We start from the raw sequence: 19,927 nt of genomic DNA on the forward strand, positions 1-19,927 counted from the left end.
TTAACCTCGAAAAATAAAACTTTTAATGGTACGTCTACAACTTAAAAAGATAAATCAACGAAAGTAGACATTTAGGATAAAAAAGAAACTTCAACATGATTACTTAAAAATTAAACTTAATAAGTATTAAAAGATCCAACGACGGTTACATAAATGTATTAAATGGTACATCAACCTTATCGAAAATAATAAAATAAAGAAACAGAATCGTACACCGATCGAGATCAGTACGATAGAAAAAAACAGTGAACTTTAGGGGGGAAAAATACAAACAAAACCCTTAGTCATAGAACAAGAAAAAAAAACCTGCGGTTAGAAAATATTATAATTAAGGCTAAGAGGATGCTCGAAAATGAAAAAAAAAACAAAACGAATATCAACCAATCAGATTAATAAAAATCCTTCGAATCAAATAAAAATCAGTCTTGGGACGATTAATAATAAATAGAATTAAAATTACATACGTCCGCGTGCGACTCCGCACTTCAAAATTCAACGTAGAGGCAAAAAAAGTGTCGAGAAACAGCCTTGAATGATCACGAGAAGATCACAAAAAATCGATTCGATTTACAATTAATATGTATGAAAAAAAATTAAAGAATAATTCTTTTATCAGAATTTTTCGTTTAAAAAAATCGAACACGTTCGAGGCAGTTTTTCAAATCCCTCACTGAACGTGAATCGAACCCGATCATATCGAATTATAAAATATTTCTATTCAGTCTTGAAATCAAGTTGAAATGAAAATAATTTTAAACAATGTCAGTTATTAGTCGAAAATATTAAGACGATCATCTTCGATGACTTTAAAAATGATCAATGATTCTCAGAAATCAAAGTAAAATAATATGTTTAGTTTATGTGAAACATATTTCTAAACACGACCTTATCACGACTAGAATCACTAAATCCAAGTCTTGGATAATGTATCCTACATGTTATTTAAGGCGCTCGATAAATTACCAAAAAGAAAAAAAAAGGGGGCAAAAGGGCGTAAAAATAAATGACCTTCTAGAACGTTGTACTCGTAGGGTACAAAGTTCAACGTAAAAATAAATACTATAATAATAAAAACACATAAAAATAATAAGAACTAATCCACTTCAACGATATCAGGTCACAACGGGTAAGTATAATAATATTTGCTAGATCATAGGACAAGGATAAATTCGTGAACGAGCAAGAGAGAATCTGTAATAATATAAAATCTTGGGTTAATAATTTTCATGTAAGTAAGTAAAGGTATATTATTAGTATTTTTTTGATTTTTATTTTCAATATTGAGGAAACGGACGAACTTGAATATTTTTTATTGCGAAGAAATTCCACCAAAAAGGAGAGTATTATTAATGAGGAAAAATTCTAATTGTAAGCATGCAAAATATTGGAACGAAATTTGGATTTTTTTAAGAACCTGAGACTAGAAAAATTTCTAAAAATAAGAACTCAGTTCTCAAAATAGCTAAAAAAATTATTTCATTGCAGCACTGACCCTTTATCATCTCAACCAAAGTTCACATTTTTCACTTAAGTATATTTCAAAGTCTCGAGCAACGTTTCAATTTTTCCAGAATTTTCAAAATTTCCCAATACGAATTAAGTAATCCCAACTTGAGCAATAAAAATAGCTCACGATTACAATCATTTAAAATTACTCCAACTTTATACTTTTTTTTTTTTTTTTTTTTTTTTTGATAAAAAAATGAGATTGTGGAAGTTGTAGCTCAAAAAATAATTGTATATTTAATACGAAGCTCATGAGCTCTTCTTTTGACATGGATATGTTTTTTGAACAGAGTTTCACAAAAGATTTACAAAACAACAATAAAAATTCAATTTTGTAAAACATACGGTCAACGCAAAAAAAAACAAAAAAACAAAATAAAAATACAAGTCGAATAAATTTTGTAGCTTCTGATAAATTTTGAATCACGAAGAGGACAATTTTTTGAGGAACATTCTGTTTTCTGAATATCGAAACGTGTTTTTCCATAAATTACCACCAGGTTGATTGTGCCAATTCAGAACTCAAAATATCTAGAACAATGCAAATATTGACTGATATGAGTATTTTTGAACCTAAAGATAAGTTAAAGAAGAGGTTTAAAAGGGTCTATAAATTTGAAAAAATTGTAAATTCACCATAATTTACTAATTCAATTTTTTGTTGAAAAAAAAAATAGTGACAGGTACAGGAATTTAGTCAAGTTTTTTCCCTCTCCTCGTCTCATTTCAAGTTTCGAGCAAAAATGATGCCAAAAAATTGGATTCATGCCACTTCGAAAACCCACAATATCCATATTCTAATACTCAACACAATGAATCCGAAGATTTTGAGTTCTCTTCCCCTCCTCTCGTCAACTCTTTTCTAGTTTTAGCTCAGAATGATATCGAAAATGAATTCAGCTTCTCTGTAAATCAAAAATCTGACACTATGCACAATGGCGAACTGGAAATTTTGAATATTGTTGTTCTCTTTCCCTCAGCTCGTCTCGTCTCAAGTTTTGATTTAAAATGATATCAAAACTGTACTCAGCAAATCTATGAACTAAAAACTTGATTCCAAACGTAACAAACCCTGAAATTTTGACCTTTGTTTTTTTTCATCCATCAGTCCTTCGCAATTTTTGACTGAAAATAATAATTATCTCAGATGGATTCAGTATCAGTACCTCTGTAAATCAAAAATTTGATACCAAACACAATAGATCTGAAAATTCTGAATTTTACTATGCTCCATCCCTCAGTTCGGTCCCTCTCAAGTTTAAACTCAAAATTACATCAAAAATGAATTCAACACATTTATGAAATGAAAATTTGATGGCAACAAATCAGAAAATTGTAAATTTCGTTATATTCCATCCCTCAGCCCTTCTCAAATTTTGACTCAAAATTTAGTACATCAAAAATGAATTCAGTATCTTCACAAACTCAAATTTTGATACCACACAGAATCGTGTGTTTGACTTGAAAGTTGAAATAATACCAGAAAATGAATTCAAAATTTGGTATCAAACACAATAAATTAAATCTGAAGATTTTGAATTTTGTCATCCCTTTCCTCAGTCTCTTTCTGGTGATGACTCAAAATAATATCAAATTCGAAATTGGATTCATAATTTTCATAAATTCTAATTTTGATACCACACACAATAAATTTCAAATTTTTGCATTTCCTCCTTCTTTCCTCATCCTCTCTTCAGTTTCCACTCAGAATTATATCAAAAATGGACTCAGCGTTTTTGTAAAAAATCAAAAATGTGACACCAAAACACGATACCTACATATCTGACAATTCTGAGTTTTGCCCCATTTACCATCAGGCTCTTTCAGAGTTTCGACAAAAATGAATTCAGAACCTTCACAAAGTCAAATTTTGATATCACAATCACTCAGAATAATTCGAGTTTCGACTCAAAATATATAAATTCCTCACCTTTTTGTAAACTGAAAATTCAAATTCCAAACAGAATTGAAATGAGTTTTGTCCCTCTCTTCCTTTCAGCCCATCATCAAATTTTAATTAAAAATGATACCTACTTCTCAAAAAAAAAAAAAAAACGCAGCATTTTTGTGATTTAAATAATATTTGATACAATTATATTTGCAAGTCTGAAGATTTTGAGTTCTGATCCTTTTTTTCACTCGGTTTCTTATTTCAAGTATTTTGATATTTTCTCAGCAGTTACACCTCAAATTGATATCAAAAAATAGATTCAGCACTTTTGTGAACCAAAAATTTGATACAAAAACATAATGAATTGAATCTGAAAATTCCAATCGTTGTCCTCCTCCTCCTCCTCCTCCTCCTCTTCAGTCTATTTGGAATTTGGACACAAAATGATATCAAAAATGAATTCAGCACTTTCAAAAACTCAAATTTTGATGCCATATTGATTCTATGTAGGTAGGTATTTCTGACTAAAAATGATATCAAAACTTAATTAGACAGATTTTTGAATCAAAAATTTGATACCAAACTCAAAATAGGAGAAATCTGAAGCTTTCAAGTTTTGCACTTCTTCACTCAGCATTTTCTAAATGATATCAAAAATAAATTTAGCACTCTTATAAACTGGAACTTTGATCTCAAGCAGTCAAGCACAATGAATTTTTAAATTTCAAGTGTTGCCCTCCTCCTATCAACTTTTTTAAAATTTCGGCACAAAATGATACCAAAAATGAATTCATTACCTTTAGAAACCCAAATTTTGATACCACGAAGAATTCTACTTTTGATTTATTCAGCATATTCTTTAATCTAATATTTTAAATCAAACACAAAAAATCTGAAAATTCCAAGCTTTGCACCTCTCCTCCACCACTCAGTCTTTCAAAATGGTATCAAAAATGGACTCAAGACTTTCATAAACCAAAATATTTCAGTTTTTGTCTCCCTTCTCCCCTCAGCTTCTTCAACGTGTTGATACAAAATAATATCAAACTGATATCAGGAATGAATTCAGTAGCTTTTCAACTCAAAAATTCAACCCCACACACAATGGATCATCATTTTTCTCCTTCCTTTTTTCAGGTTTAATTGAACGTAAAATGATTTCAAAAATTGATCTAACGCCTCCTCTCTCCAAAAATTTTTTTATGCATGATTCACATGACCAAAATAATAAAAAGTACTTCGCAGATTTTTCCAAAAACTGATTTTTTTAATTTTTTAATTTAATGAACAACTAATCCAATAATTTAAAAACAAAAAATTAAAAAAAGAGTCAAAATAGTCTTGGAGGAGGGGGGGGCGGCTTTTTCCAATTTATTATATTTTATTTTTTTTTTTTTTTGAAGTTGAATATATGGAGCTTGAAAAAAATTATAGCCGAGTGACCCCAACAAAATTTCAAAATTTTTAGGTTCATGTTCAACTCTTATTTCAACAGAAGCTTAAAGTTTGAAGAATTTAAAAAATTTCTATGTGTTGAAGAAAAATTGTCAATTTTTTCAATTCAGGTAATTGAATGTTCAAGAGAAAAAAAAACTGATTTTTTGAGAACCCCTGAACTTGGCCCAAATGTGCTTTGATTTTTTTTTTTAAGTCTAAAACCGATGATATGCAAGTGCTCAAGACATCAAGAGACCACCTAAACTAGGAAAAAAAATAAATGAAAAAATTGAAAATTTTAACCGGTAGGAAGAAGAAATATGGACCCAAAAATTTGAAATTGTTTCTATTTCTGTTACGGTCATTTGGCCATAAATTTTTGCCAGGCTTTATCAAATTTTGAAAAAAGGTGGAAAATGACTCACTCCAGTATCAAACGCTTCAGATCAATTATCAAAAGATTATTCAATCAATTTTTAGCAGCTTGAGTAAAATGTTTTACTTGTTCTGGCGAAATCAACAACTTTTCTGTAGGCTCACTTACGAACATCGAAAATACACATGAGACAGACGTTCGAAAGCAGGAAGCAAATTTTGTAGAATTCAAACTTCAAAAATATCATTCCAAAAAAATTAGCTGACTTATCATAAAGTATTTTTAAATTCAGAAACTCATAATATTGAAAAATTGATTCGAATTTCCATAAATTCAGATTCTAGAGTCCTACAGCTCTTGCCAAAAATCCAATTCTCGTTCGATTGAAACCTCAGGGTTCGTTAATAAGGATCCTGAGTAAATAAAATGGCAAATTAAAATAAGGCAAGTACTTACATTCAGTATATATCACAAATCGTTAGTCAGAGGCGAACTTTTTCGTACTACCGCGACTACTAATCCAGTATTGTAAGGCTGAACCTCACTGAAAGATAGTAAAAAAAAAATCATCATTATTCCGATTGAAATTTGAATATCGAATCACAATAAAATGAACAAAGTCAACTCACAATTCGATATTTCTCTTTTTGAGTCTACTCTTGATAGGAGGCTGCAGCAGGGAAACTCCGCCGAAATTTCCAGCTCCTCTACCGGTGATAATATATAGCGTTGTTTTCGCTCGACCGGTATTGGATAAACGGGCAATATGATGATCCAAGAATATATCCAATGCTCTCAATGCTTCGGTAACTTTGAAGAAATGTAAATCGATAACGTTGGAGTTGTCCTTACAACACGAGTTAATAAGTACGGCGGCGGCGTTGGCGTTGGCATCTTCGTATTTTTGCTTAAACGCGCTCATCTACATACGAAAAAACGAATTCTACATAAGTATTTTCGGCCGTTCAATATCGCGCGGCGTACACGTCGAGCTGAGCGAATTACTCACTAATTCTCGGTAATAAGGAGCGACACCGTAGCGTTTGCGTTGAAGAGCGGTTTTCAGCTGTTCGTTGAATTTTTGCCATTGTTCGTAATTGAAGGCGGCATCGTCTCGGTAGCTGTTCACCTGTTCGAGTATTTCGTTGCGGGCTAACGAAGTGGTTGCGGTGGCGGGTTCAAATAGCTGGAAAATTTGACAAGTTGAAAGGTTTGCGTTAACTCGAGTTGTTTTAATACATATACGCGATATATTTTGCGAGAGTTGATTTTTCGTCAAATCATTTACCGGTACGTCGTTGTTGGTTTTAATTCGATCGACTAGACGCGCTTTGTCGTTCAAATTGAATGTTAAATTGGTTGCGACTTCGGGCGACATTTGACTCAGGACTTTTTTCGTATCCTGTACCAAAAAAAAGAGCAGAAATGAATTATGATTGAATCGAAAAAAAATTCTCAGGTTGAAAATAAAAATGCGAATATTTGCCACTTACGTAATAATTGAAATTATTTGCTTTAAAAGTCGTATGAACGAAAGCTGGATCGACGGTTGGGAATGATTTTAGTAATAAATCTAACGATAATTTCGAGGCGAAGGAATCTTCATTATTGGACGATTTTGCTACATCGCTCTGAAAAAATTAATAATTGATTTAGTTGAATTTTTAATTCAATTAACGAAAAACGTTGAACGAATGATCTGTTGACTTACGTTGATAACGTCAAAGAGTGAATTTTCCACCTCCATCATATCGTTTTCTGTAACTTTTGACGAATCTTCTATATTCTGAGGATCTTCTGTGATTAATTCATCTGGTAAACATAAATACAGCGGAGAATAAGTACTTGATTAAAATTTTCGGGTATTTCGTAAAAGTGTTCGTATCATTTTTCTACAATAAAGAAACAAATGACATTTTATTAAAAATTCCGGATTTTTTTTGTTTTCGTTTGACGTTTATACAAATTTGACGATTTATGGATCTAAGAAAAAGATCAGAAAATAGTATGACGTTGGAAAAATTAAATAAAAATAAAAAATAAAATGCAATTTAAAAATAATATAATCTAAAACGATGAATGGGAAATATTTTCGAGATAATTCAATATTCATGCATCATTTTCGAAAAATGAGCTAATTATGAAAAATGATCATGTTTCAAAATTTCTAAAATTTCCAAATTATGTAGTTCATTTTATTTTTTTGAAAACATTTTTTCAAAAAATTGTCGGCAAAGGAGAGGACCGGGGAGGGGGGGGATTACAGTACCTAGGCTACCTACTGTTCTAACTCGTATTCCAAAAGGTTATATTATAGCAACTAAGATTAAACGGACTAGATTGATTTTTTCACATTTTTCAGCAGCTTTTTATTTGTGATCATGAAAGGTAATTTTAAAGTCTATCGCCACAATCCTACTGTCTTCCAGAAGTGGGGTGGGGGGTGAGTTTATGTTTCAAGGTCGATCGAAAAAATAGGATTTTTAAACTTCAAGGTTAATTTTGGGCATTTCTCGATCAGCTCGAACAAAATTTGTCCGAAAAGTAAATAATGGTGCCAGGATAAATGCCCTTCAAAAAAAAATCTCACATTTTTGTGGCTTTTTTTGGCGTTTAAAAACGATTTTAAAATTTTGAAAATGACCCATGAGCTGTTGAAAAATTTAATTTTTGCAAAAATGTTTTTGAATATTTTCCCCATCTTTGTACCAAATTTCAACACTTTTCGAAAGATGAAGCCTCCCTTGTAAGTGTAAAGTCTTATTCTTACCCAGCACAAAAATTAACTGTACAAAGATGACTCCAAAATACACCACAAGCCAAAGTTTCAAGAGCTGAAATTCATTTTTCGATTTTTGGCGAATTTTTTAAATTTTCAAATTTGGACCAAAAATGAAAGAAGAATCAAAATTTTACCAAATTGACCGAGAAAGCTGAAATTTGGTTTGTACCTTATTTTCGACCTCCCGAGTCGATTGATGATGGTTTCGAACCATTCTGGAGCTTTCAGCGGTTTTCCGGATTCTCCAGTTTTGAAAACACGCTGTGAAAGGCGTAAAAATGAAATAATTCGGCACTTATAAACTCAGCTATACTATTTTTGTGACCCATTCGATTGCTTTGGGCACATATTCTTAAAATATTTTTGTGCCATTTACTTGTAAATCCAAAATTTTCTACAGTGATCATTTTTTGAAAAAAAAATGGAAAAATCAAAATTTCTTGGAGGTTTCAGAACGGTTTGAAACCATCAAAAATCGAACCAGGAGGTCAAAAAATGAGTACACGCTAAATTTCAGCTTCATTGTTAAAGTGCTCACGAACCATAATTTTTCAATTTTTTTCAAAAATAATCCTTGGAGAAAATTTTGGATTTGAACCTGACAAAAATATTTTGAAAATATGTGACTAAATCGATCGAAAGGGTATCGAAAAGGGTCACTAAGATCGTAAATCTGAGTTTTTCAGCGCTGAATTTCATTTTCACACCGTTTACAGGAATTTTTCGAAAACTGGTGAATCCGAAAATCCACTAGATGCTCCAGAACGGTTCTGAACCAACTGAAATTGCAAGTAAAATTGGTGATTCGCAAGAAGCCTCAGATAAGCAGTGAAATACGGAGGGAAAAATGAGTTGATATTTGTATTCAGCATTCCCAGAAACCTAATAAACCACATGTTTCACGATTTTCTCAATTTTCAGGAAATTTGGGAGCCAATAAGAGCGCTGGAGGGGTCAAATCCAAAAAATGAGTTGATATTTGTATTCAGCGACCCCAAAAACCTAATACACCACATGTCACACGATTTTTAATTTTTGCGGGAAATTGGGGGTCAATAGGGTCACTAGAGGGGCTCAGTGGGGGCGCTGTAGAGGTCAAATCAAAAAAATGAGTCGATATTCGTATTCAGCGTTCTTGAAAACCTAGGAAACGATATGTCACACGATATTTGACATTATTTTACCAACTGATCAAAATTTCGGGACTCTTGCCCGCCCCCCCCCCCCCCGGTTTGCGAATCGCATTACACGAAGTCCACAGTAGTAAAAATCACACATAAATGTATGCTTTCTGGATTTTGGAAGTACTTTCAAAAAAATTGCCAAAAATGTCAAAAGTTCAAATTTGTAAAAAAAATCCTAGGGGGGATGAAGCCCCAAAATTTTGGTCAACATGCAAACAAATTTCAAATATCGTGTGACATATCGTTTCCTAGGTTTTCGAAGACGCTGAATACGAATTTCAACTCATTTTTATTATTTGATCCCTTCAACGCACCTACTGCTCCCCCCAAAAAAAATCCCAAAAAATTGAAAAAATCGTGTGACATCGTTTTGTAGGTTTTTGAAGGCGATAAATACAAATATCAACTCATTTTTATTGCCAAACGACTCCCAAATTTCAGTTTTCTACGTCAATTGAGCTGAACTCGAATTTTAAAAAATTTAGTCCAAAAATTGAATTTTGAAAAAATTTATTTTCAACTCGAAAAGTCGACTTGTAAATCTTAGATTCGTATTCGGAGAGCTAAACCTCCCCTGAATGCAGTTATTTTGCCCAATTTTTGAAAATTAGACTTTTTACCAGATATTCAGCATTTTATAATTGATTTTCAGGATTAAAAAAGGTGTGAAAAATCATGAGAAATGTGGGGCATTTTGTGGAGAATCTTCGCTTACTCCACGTCTACACTAAATTTCGAATCATTAGACCAAAAAAGGCTCAATATGGAAAGACTGCATAAAAATTTGAAAAAATTAGAGTTTACTACAAACTTTTGATGCATTTTTAAAAGCTTGTAAGTCTCATTGAAAATAAACAAGCTCACCTTCTGCTAATTGGTTGATTAAAAATTCATTTTTTTCTGCTTGATCGATGACACTTTCGAATAAAGAGGCGTGAATCTGACGAGCCAACGAAATAGGTAATTTGATAACTGGTTGGCAATCTGTAACCAATCAAAAAGACAAAAAAAAAACATCACAAATGCGAATGATTACTCTACAATTATTTCATAACTTATTCTGCAACTCACCATTCAAACTATACACGGTTGGGTTTCCAAAAAATCCAATCAACTGCTGCACCATGGTCGCATCCAAGAATAAATCGACGCTTCCTTCGCTAACATCTTCATCGGTTGGTTCAACGTTAAATGGCGATTCGTTGGTGTAATATTCTTCGAAGTCGAATTTTGAAGGTGGTTTGTTTGCGTCTCTGGAATCAGTTTTCTTCTTTTTGATTTTTTTAGGCGACTCGGTTAAACTTTCATCCAAATGATTATTATTGCGACGATTGTTTTTGCCACCGTTGCCGTTCGATTTGTTTTTCTTCTTTTCGTTAGCGGGTTTATCTGAAAATGAATTCAACGTGAGGAGATTAAGTTGTTTAGGAAATTTACGAAATAACACACATAATCGAGCAAATGAAAAGAGAGTGAGCATTGTAAAAAAAAATAATTAGTCAGCGTACCTTTATCTCTGGCAACGAAGTCAATAGAAACATCGTAATTGACGACATTCTGCAACGAACTCAAATACTCGAGCTGGTCATCACTCGGCGAGTATCCATCTTCCATTAGAATCTCGATAATCCAATCCATATTTCCGTTACATTTTTCGTACAAGTCTAGTATAGTATCAGCCATCTCTTCGGGGAACATGTTTGATAAATCTTCCCTGATGGGTTTAACTTTAACAGTATAACAGCTGCCTTCGGTCATGGTGCTTTTTTCGCAGTTCGTATTCAAATCGTTTGAAGGTATTTCAAGGACATCTCGATTACCATTGATTTCTCTGCAACGAGCCACTCTGCACTGATCCTCTTCGGTGAAATTGTCAGTTCCGGTATTGGTGAAACTATCACGTTTAGCATTAAGTATGTCTTCGGGTAGGAAATAATTCACCTTGGATTGACCACTGGAGGGACGTTGCGGTTTCGTGCAATTGCTTATTTTGACCGGTAACTTGTTATCTTCCATGTTCCAGTCGACTATATCGACTACGTCGTTGACCGGACTCCATTTTAGAATTTTATCGTAGTCTGGCGGTGTCTCTTCCACGGCTATATTCTTCCATCTGCGAACCAGTTCGTCAACGAATACCGAAGGTTTTTCTTCGGGTCGTTTGCCTGGTGTTCGACGGATTGGTTTGGGTTGTTCGGAGTCTGAGTCTAGTTTAGAAGTTGAGTCACGTTTGAAAGCGTCACGAGTGGAATCGTTATCGGATGAGTCGTCTGATAAGCTCCATGAACCGGATGGTTTAATTCGGTCTTCAGGATCGGAATTTTCTTCGTTGAGTTTCTTCGGCAGTGTGTTGATACCGTAGTAGGGTGAAGTTTCTTTGGGCGAATCGTGCAGGATGTTTTTGAATTTACCGTCGTAAGCTACCGGTAAGCCGAACATTGAGTCTTCGGAGTTCGGGTAGCTTCGGTATTTGAAGTAATCGTTCATGAGCGGCTCGAAATTGGTGGTTTTTAGTTTTTGACCTGGGAACAGAAATTAAAGTAGAAAATTGAGATTAGTTTTAATTTTTGTTTTTATAAAAAAAAAAAAAAATGATGAAAGGCAATTTATAGAAAAAAATACAACAATTTTTAGTTTAGCAAAAAACGACCATTTCCAGTAATTTTTGGTATTTTTGGCAAAAAACAAAACTTTCAGAAAATTATATTTTTGACATAAAAATAAGAATTCTTTGCAATTTCTAGCAAAAAAAAATATTTTAACAATTTTAAAGATAGAAGAACTTGTTTTGAGAATTTTTGAAAAAAAATCCAAAATTTTCAAGCAATTTTTGAAAAAAAAATTGAGACAAGAATTTTTTACAAAAAAAACGAAAATTTTGACAAATTTTTTGTTGACAAATTTTTTGCTTGAAAATTTTGACAAATTTTTTGTTTGAAAATTTTGACAAATTTTTTGTTTGAAAATTTTGACAAATTTTTTGTTTGAAAATTTTGACAAATTTTTTGTTCAAAAATATTTGAACGATTTTGGATACCTCCCTAGTGAGATTCTGGAATTCTGAATAATATTGATCATTTCTGATATCTTACCTAGTATTTTATTTTTGTCTGCATTCTTGATATCGTTGACTAATCTAATACTATGCGAAATATCTGTATTCTTCTGTTTGCTCGGACTATCAGCCGATGCGTTTTTGGGACGAGGAGCTTTAGCTTCAGTACTCTTGCTTGGATCTTTCGATTCACTGGATTCTTTCGCATCCCAACTATCACCCTTCATCCACTGACTCCAAAACTTGCTACTACTCTCGGCATTCTGTTCATCGCGAGGAGGTACGGTCGCAGCCTCGTCCTGATCACGTTCAATATTTTTATCAGATACCTCGTTCAGTTTATTCTCTATCAATTGGAACGTGGCTCCAGTCGACGAAGACTTGCGAGACAAGTTCACTGGTCTCAGTTCACCCTCTTCTGTGTCTTGGTCTTCGGCCGCAGAAGGTGATGACTTTTGCCCGAACACTTTATCTAAACTATTCACCAGGATTCGTTCCTTCAGGGTATTCAATTCAACGGTCGAATCAACACTCCATGTAGGATGGCCAGCCTCGTTATCTTCTTCAGAGGCTACGGTTACAATTGTATTTTTATTCTTTATCGCAACGTTAACGTTTTGTTTCTTTTTCTCACCGGTTACAGCGTCTCTAATATCGTTATTTACGAACCGATTTGCACTGTTGTGAATATCGGTAAACTTGAGCTCGTCCGATGAACTGGAGTTACTTCCGTAGTCTGAGTTTTCATCGGAGTTCTCCGAAGGACATCTGTTACCATCGGTACCAACTGTATTCGCGTTATCTTCGAAACTATTACCCCATAGATCGTTTTCAATTACGTTTCTAAGCATTACATTGGACGAAGAAACCTCGTCCCCGATTGGTTTAAATTTACTGCTACTGATTACTTGATCGGTGTAATTCTCAGCGACCGAATCGTCGCCATCGTTCAAATTATTCCGATACGATAGCGAAGTATCCGATTCGACGCTACCGGTCAGTTTTCTAGCTTCGTTTAGTAACGAGTTTCGATCATCTTCCGCACAAGATGCAGCTGCTGCGTTTATATTTTTCAAACTCTTATTGGATTTTGTTTCGTTGAATTTTTTCTCCGGTTCGTTGTATATTACGGTGACCTCGGGTGACGCGAAACTACTATTGAGGGATTCTTCAGCATCGTGAAATGATTCGACTGAAGTTCTATTACTATCGATTATATTTGAAACCGTAGAAAGACGATCGTCTAGGTCATTGGGAGAGGTTTCTTTCGTGATTGATGGGATTGGCTCTTCGTCTGGAGTAATCAACCTGGGTATATCTGTAACTGTAGCTAATTCATTGAGAGTGTTATCGGAGCAAATAGATTTTTCTAACGGTTTCAAAGCGTTATTCAGGATATTTGCTACGATCGATGTACAAGGAAGTGAATCAGAAATAGAGATTTGTTTCCAAACCGAGTCCACCGAGTCCTGAACCGGTTCAGTTTTGGAATCTGAATCTTCGTCGATAAGTTTAGTAACATTTTGTATAAGAGCAGGATCGCTAACATCGGCGATATGATCTCCTTCTAGATCATCGATCAAATCATCGTGAAAATTCTCGAAACATTTTAGCCTGGGGGTAGTTTGGGATAACATGTCGTAGAGACGATTAGAGAATTTATTTTTGTTAGAGGGATTAATTTCAACGCTGAGTTCATTTTCGTCTAAATTGGCAGGGTTTTTAAAACTGTCGATGATCGAATTGACGCATTTCATATCACTTTTGTTCGACTCAATCTGTTGGTTTTTCTGTTCAGGTTCGGGTTCTTCGTCTGTATGATCAACAGGTACGGTTTCGCTTTCGTCCATATCATTTTCGGTCGCTTCGGCTGACGAATCTGATTCATCGGATGAATCCGATTCGTCGCTATCGTTCTCAGCGTCATCTGATTCATCGCCCGAGTGATCGGGCGATTCATCATCGACTCCGGAGATGACCGATTCGCCCGACTCGTCGTCGTAGGTTTTATCCGAGTCTGATGTAGTTTCGTTGGCACCAAGGGCCAGATTCCTTTTGGCGAATGATTGGAGTATTTCGTTATCTAGATCTATATCATTTTCATCTTGAGTCGAATCTTCGCCATCGTTTTGTTGGCCGCAGTTTTCAATTGACTGGACAAGCTCGTCGAGTTGTTGGTCTTCTAATTCGCGTTGCTTCCTTCGGGCTTTACGACTAGGGCGTTGTTGTTTGCGCAGTTTCTTTAGTTGTTTCGGGAAGACGTGGATTGTATTGTATAAATCTTCGAATAACGATACTAATGACGGGTTTGTTAACTCGGTAGTTCCGGTTTGAGGGGGAGTATTATCGGGGCTGTATTCTAAATGAAACGATTTCAGTAACAAGGACGGACTAACGTTATAATCGTACCGAGCTAGCATCATTCTCATGCTTTCGACGGAAATCTGATGGATACACTTTTGCATCAACTTGGCTATTTGAAAAGCCCAAGGAGTATCTGGTTCGATAACCTCGATTTCGTAACCAGCGCAGACAGCCATCCTAGCGTACGCTTCCATCTCCCAGATTTTCGTATTAGTGTTATCGATAATGACCGGAGTGAGACCTTCGTGAATAACGTACAAGACGTTTTTCTGATTCCACGAATGAGCATTACCCAGTTTAGTCGAATCGTGTTGATAAGTACCCATATTATTAAGATGGAAATAATTATCGGTCGAATGAATATACCAGTATGGATTTTTAGACTCTAAACCGCAACAAGTTAGTATCTTTTTAGCCAGAGAGCTTTTTCCACTACCGGCGCAACCTCGTAAAATAATCATTATTTTGGATTTTTCGCGAACGAACAGTTTGACTCGTTCGATCGAATCTCGAGTACGTTTGATTCGATCGAACGAAGTATACCCTTGATATAGAATAGCCGGTGGTTTGATTTGCGATATTTGGGAATAAACGGGTGGATTTTTTTGAGCCACGTTAGCGTAAGATGGCTTGGAAGACGAAGGTTGATCAGTATTGAGCGGTTTTAGTGTCGCTGATTTCGCATCATCCGATTCCGAATCACCTGTCAGACAAAATTCTTCCTCGTCGACTACGATTATTTCATTTTCACTTTCCTCCTTTTCGTCGCTAATGCCACCACCGCCATTTTGAGTAATGTAATCGGATACAGAGTTGGTAGATGGTCTATCCTTCGGTTGAGAATGAGGATCAGTTTCTATGAAATCATCGACTGGTATTTCGAAAGTGCATCCTTGAGCCATAACCATCAAATCGTCCAGTGCTCGATCAGCTGTAAAGGAATAAAATTGTACGATGAATTAGTTTTCAACGAACGTAAATCGTCTTAATATATTTATTAAAATAAGAACTGATGATAAATTACGATCCTTTCGAAGTGAAAATAAAGTGTATCGATGTAAATTTAGTTAAATCAGTGTTCGAAAATTACGAATAAAAATTCTAAAATGGCAGCAAAATGTAAACAACGTCGAAAGAAATGGAATAATGAACTCGATACTACATTTAGATACTTCTGATTACACTGTTTAGTGATTCTCAAACTTCGAATCGTGTGCCATTAAAATCAAATCCTACAGAATAATATAACATGATTCTTACTATCCCAACCACGCTGCTCCAGTACAGATTCTAAAATATCTTCATCGAATGTTCCATTAAACATATCTCGTATGGTATCCATCATTATTTTTTTCTCGTTATCCATTTTGAAAGTATTTATAAACGCCGCTGGCTAAATAATCACACCGATAAGGTTACTCAGATGTTACGTAGATTGTCAGTATCTGTAACAGTAAAGACACACGATGAACGTAGCCCTTAAACGTGTATATTATCACGAAAATCGTATTAAATGATCATCTTACTTGAAAATTATTACTTGAAGGATCTCATTGATGAATTTTCATCGTTTAAACGGTCATTTTGAAACAGCCAAAACGATAACAAGTATTCGTAGTATTGCAGGAGTTGTACTTACACCTGCGCTGAAGAATGGCACTAATGATTCGAGAAATCCACTACAAAATTAACACGTAAGGTGATTAGAGATACACTCTAAACGATAGAACAATGAGTTCGCGATAAATATGAAATTTAACATCGAAAATAATGAACATAAGCTTGAAATTTTTCACACATAGATCACCGACGATGACACGTGAGACGAGAGGAGAGCGCCAAAAGAGGCAAATAGTGGTGGGGAAATGCATGAACGAATGGAACGTGAAATCAAGAAAAGAACGACTGCCATGTTGGATTTCTTGACCTGGCGGTAAATTTGAAATGAAAGTTTTTTGAAGATCAGAAAGCTGCAAAGTTGAACTTTTATTCATCTATTTCATACTCTTGGATTGTATTTCTGAGTTCTATTTCGATGAATGGTTCGTACAAAATACTAAAAAACCTGCTCGAAGAAACGAAGATGTATATGAGTTTTTTTTTTCAATTCTGATGCCTGATTCACTAATGAGCTTCCTTGATTTCGTACTATATATTAATATTTAAAAATTCTTCGATAAGGCTTAAAGGAGCCAAACTTTGGGGCAGAAACCAAACCAACTGATACGATGAGCTCGAACTCATCTTTCAAACCTAATAATCGTTCACAATCCCTCAGAATCACTTTCTAAACAAATCAAATAATAATCAGTTTCAACACAATGCATAAAATTTTATTAATCGTTTCAAAATAATAAACAGTAGGTCAAAAGAACAAACAGAATAAATACGTAATAATAATCTTAATTGCAATAATAATAATAATAATAAAACGCGAGTCGTATTCAATAAAATGGAACATAATCATAATACAACCGAACGAATCTACTCTACACAGCAACTCAACACTCATCGAGCTGTTGCATAAAATAAACTTCGCTACATAATAAAAATCGATTAAAAACAATGTATAATTAATTATAATACGTGTACGTCGGTACTTTAAATATTTATACGAATAGATTAAAAATGTTTTTGAAATTCAAACAGTCTTGATATAGAGGTAGGCAACAGAGAGACGATCGGACGCTAGTTCAATATCGCTGATTAAAATTGCCTTGTTGATTAGAAACACCCGACCCATACATTAAATTTTGCTGATGTTGAGAAACGTGATGGAATTCTTGTTGTTGAACTTGCTGCTGATGAGTTTGCTGTTGCTGTTGTTGATGCTGCTGCTGCTGCTGTTGCTGGACCGACATCACCGTACCAGGGTTGACGCTCTGGTGCGGTGGCCCACTTAATCGGACACGTTTGGCATTAGGGCCATGTTGATGATTATGGCTGCCTTGGTCTGACTGACCTTGCGCTCCCTGTGGAGAAATATTTTGAAAAAATGATCAATTTTCAATAGCTGGAAGTTGAATTTTAGTCGGAAAATATACTCACGTTGTTTGTTTGCCGTTTATTTGTTTCAGATTTATCTTCTTGATCGTCGTCAGTTAGAAACTCTCGTTTGGGATATGGAATAGGACAGCCAGCGAATACACTAAAAACAACAAAAATAAGTTACTGACACGTCTCTGAGAATCGAGGGTAAAGAAAAATAATGCAAATAATTACTCCGTAGTAGGTAACGGTTCTTCTTGGAAATAATAATCCTGCATCGCTTGTTCCGAAGTAATACGTTTATTTGGATCCATCGATAGCAATTTCGAAAGCTGTAAGAAATTCGTTACAACATAAGCGTTCAAAGGAACAGTATTTTCTCGTTACGAGAGAATAAACTCGTCGTTGTAATTTACCAAATGGAATGCTTTGCTGTCCGGTTTGACTCTATGTTTCTCCATGTATTTAGCTAGTGAGGCTGTAGCATACCTGAAAAGTCGAACGAACGATTAATACATAATTACAACGATGAAATTAATCACAAGTAAACGAACGAAGTCCATCATTGAAAAAGTATGACGTACGTGGAACGTTTAAAATCATTCATTAGAGTTTTATGTTCGGGCATTTTCTTAATATCTTCCCAGTCTTTTTCTTGCGGGAATCCCATCACACTGAAAATTCTGCAAAATAAAAACTGGATTAGGAACTGATGAAGAAACGCGATGTTGCTCAACTTGTTGATCATTTTACCGGTCCAGTTGATCATGGTGATAAGGATTACTCGTCTTGATATCTTCCTGACGACAATGGAAAATCGGTTCTGATGTCAATAATTCGGCGAAAATACATCCGATAGCCCAAATGTCTGGAAAATCAGCGCAAGTTATAAAATGCTAGATATCGATTGTAAAATAACACCGTCGATGTGGGGTCTCTTTTACCAATAGCTTTTGTGTAATGTCTAGCACCAAGTAACAGCTCTGGAGCCCGATACCAGAACGTGACGACAACGGGATCTAAATCAGCTAACGGCTTCAACGGAGCATTGAACAATCTAGCGAAACCCATATCAGCTATTTTCACTCGTCCTTTTTCCGGTCCTTCGCCCATGACTAAAATATTGGCTGGTTTCTGTGCGGGGGAAAAAAGTCTCTCAATAATGTTTACTCGACTCGATATACAGTTCAGGGAATTGAACTGAATACGTACCAAATCACGATGAAGTACCCAGTTCGAGTGTAGATAATGAATTCCATCGAGAATCTGATAGAGTAGTGATTTAACCATACCTTTAGGAACCATTACTGGCTTCTTGTTAGCTTTAGCAGTTCGGTGGTATTTGATTATGTGCTGGAAAATAAACGATAATGTAACTGCAAGCTCGAACGAGTAACGAATTCAATAGATAAGAGTAAATAATTACCCATAAATCGTGCTCGGCGTAATCAAAAAGTAACCATACTTTTCTATCATTATGAGATAAGAAAACTCGAATCAAGTTGATAACGTTAGGATGTTTCAATTCTCGGAGCAACTGCAACAGAAGTGTTTGTATTAAAATCATACCATATTTCAAATGCAAGTTGAAGGATTCGGTCCACTCAACTTACAGCTATCTCACGGCAAGCAGACATTGATAATCCGGTTCCTTCGATCTGTTTAAGAGCATAATCTTTGGTATCGTTGCTGTAACATGAATCGTAGACAGAATTAGTTATAAGAGCAAATTTCTACGTGTTAGAAGAAACCAAGTGTTTCGGTGAGAATAACACAACTTCTTAAGGGAAATCATTACGTTCGAGATGGAGGCGAGGTGATGTTACGATGCAAAGAGAAGCAAAATATGTAAAGCTTACCCATCTTTTCTTCGAGCTTTGTATACATGACCGTAAGTTCCTCTGCCAACTTTGCAGCCCTCATAATCGAACAAATCCTCAACTTTGGTTCTTTCGTTCGATGTTTTCAATTTAAATTCGTAATCCATGATTAGCTAGGTTCTCATCTATCGAAGTATAAAATCATATAACATATTTCGAACAATTTCTTTTCAATTTTTCACAATTTTGCAAGATTTTGTCCGAAAAAACTTGAACGAAAAAAGATTTCAGCGTTTGTTTACGTTTTCCGGAAAAAAAAGTTGAAAATTGGGTTTTTGATAAGGGCGACTTTGATAATTATATTTTGATTCGTGGAAGATGAACATGAGACGACACGATAAACTGCCGAACAAGAAAAATATTCTTTTTTCACCGTAATCCGGAAGTATTAATTTTTTTAAATGATTAATTAATATTTAATAACAATATTAATTAGATTACATAGATATTATTTCCCTAGTTTG

General features: G+C 34.7%; 2 protein-coding genes across 4 annotated transcripts; both read right to left on the reverse strand.

Annotated features, from left to right (window-relative positions):
• On the reverse strand, positions 1 to 16,430 carry LOC135848444 (uncharacterized). Of its 3 annotated transcripts, none has more exons than XM_065368343.1 (13): positions 16,122 to 16,430; positions 15,856 to 16,040; positions 12,269 to 15,526; positions 10,685 to 11,698; positions 10,248 to 10,565; positions 10,041 to 10,160; positions 6,922 to 7,022; positions 6,704 to 6,841; positions 6,499 to 6,612; positions 6,220 to 6,396; positions 5,840 to 6,132; positions 5,667 to 5,754; positions 1 to 1,191 (listed from the first exon to the last, which is right to left on the reverse strand). In XM_065368343.1, exons 2-12 carry the CDS (start codon positions 15,959 to 15,961, stop codon positions 5,679 to 5,681), a joined length of 5,715 nt encoding a protein of 1,904 aa, XP_065224415.1. In that variant the 5' UTR covers positions 15,962 to 16,040; positions 16,122 to 16,430; the 3' UTR covers positions 1 to 1,191; positions 5,667 to 5,678. The 3 variants fall into 3 exon arrangements, with proteins under 3 accessions (XP_065224415.1, XP_065224416.1, XP_065224417.1); XM_065368344.1 differs by lacking the exon at positions 1 to 1,191 and adding an exon at positions 1,214 to 2,037; XM_065368345.1 differs by lacking the exons at positions 1 to 1,191; positions 5,667 to 5,754 and having other exon boundaries at positions 5,996 to 6,153.
• Positions 16,431 to 16,906: 476 nt separating this feature from the next.
• Positions 16,907 to 19,714, reverse strand: Cdk8 (cyclin-dependent kinase 8). The gene is made up of 11 exons (XM_065368347.1): positions 19,443 to 19,714; positions 19,197 to 19,272; positions 19,010 to 19,120; positions 18,796 to 18,936; positions 18,528 to 18,717; positions 18,337 to 18,451; positions 18,168 to 18,266; positions 18,000 to 18,072; positions 17,818 to 17,915; positions 17,644 to 17,743; positions 16,907 to 17,567 (listed from the first exon to the last, which is right to left on the reverse strand). Exons 1-11 carry the CDS (start codon positions 19,568 to 19,570, stop codon positions 17,289 to 17,291), a joined length of 1,410 nt encoding a protein of 469 aa, XP_065224419.1. The 5' UTR covers positions 19,571 to 19,714; the 3' UTR covers positions 16,907 to 17,288.
• Positions 19,715 to 19,927: the final 213 nt, after the last annotated feature.

The sequence above is a fragment of the Planococcus citri genome, chromosome 5 (assembly GCF_950023065.1).
Source record: "Planococcus citri chromosome 5, ihPlaCitr1.1, whole genome shotgun sequence".
NCBI classification, from domain to species: Eukaryota; Metazoa; Arthropoda; class Insecta; order Hemiptera; family Pseudococcidae; genus Planococcus; species Planococcus citri.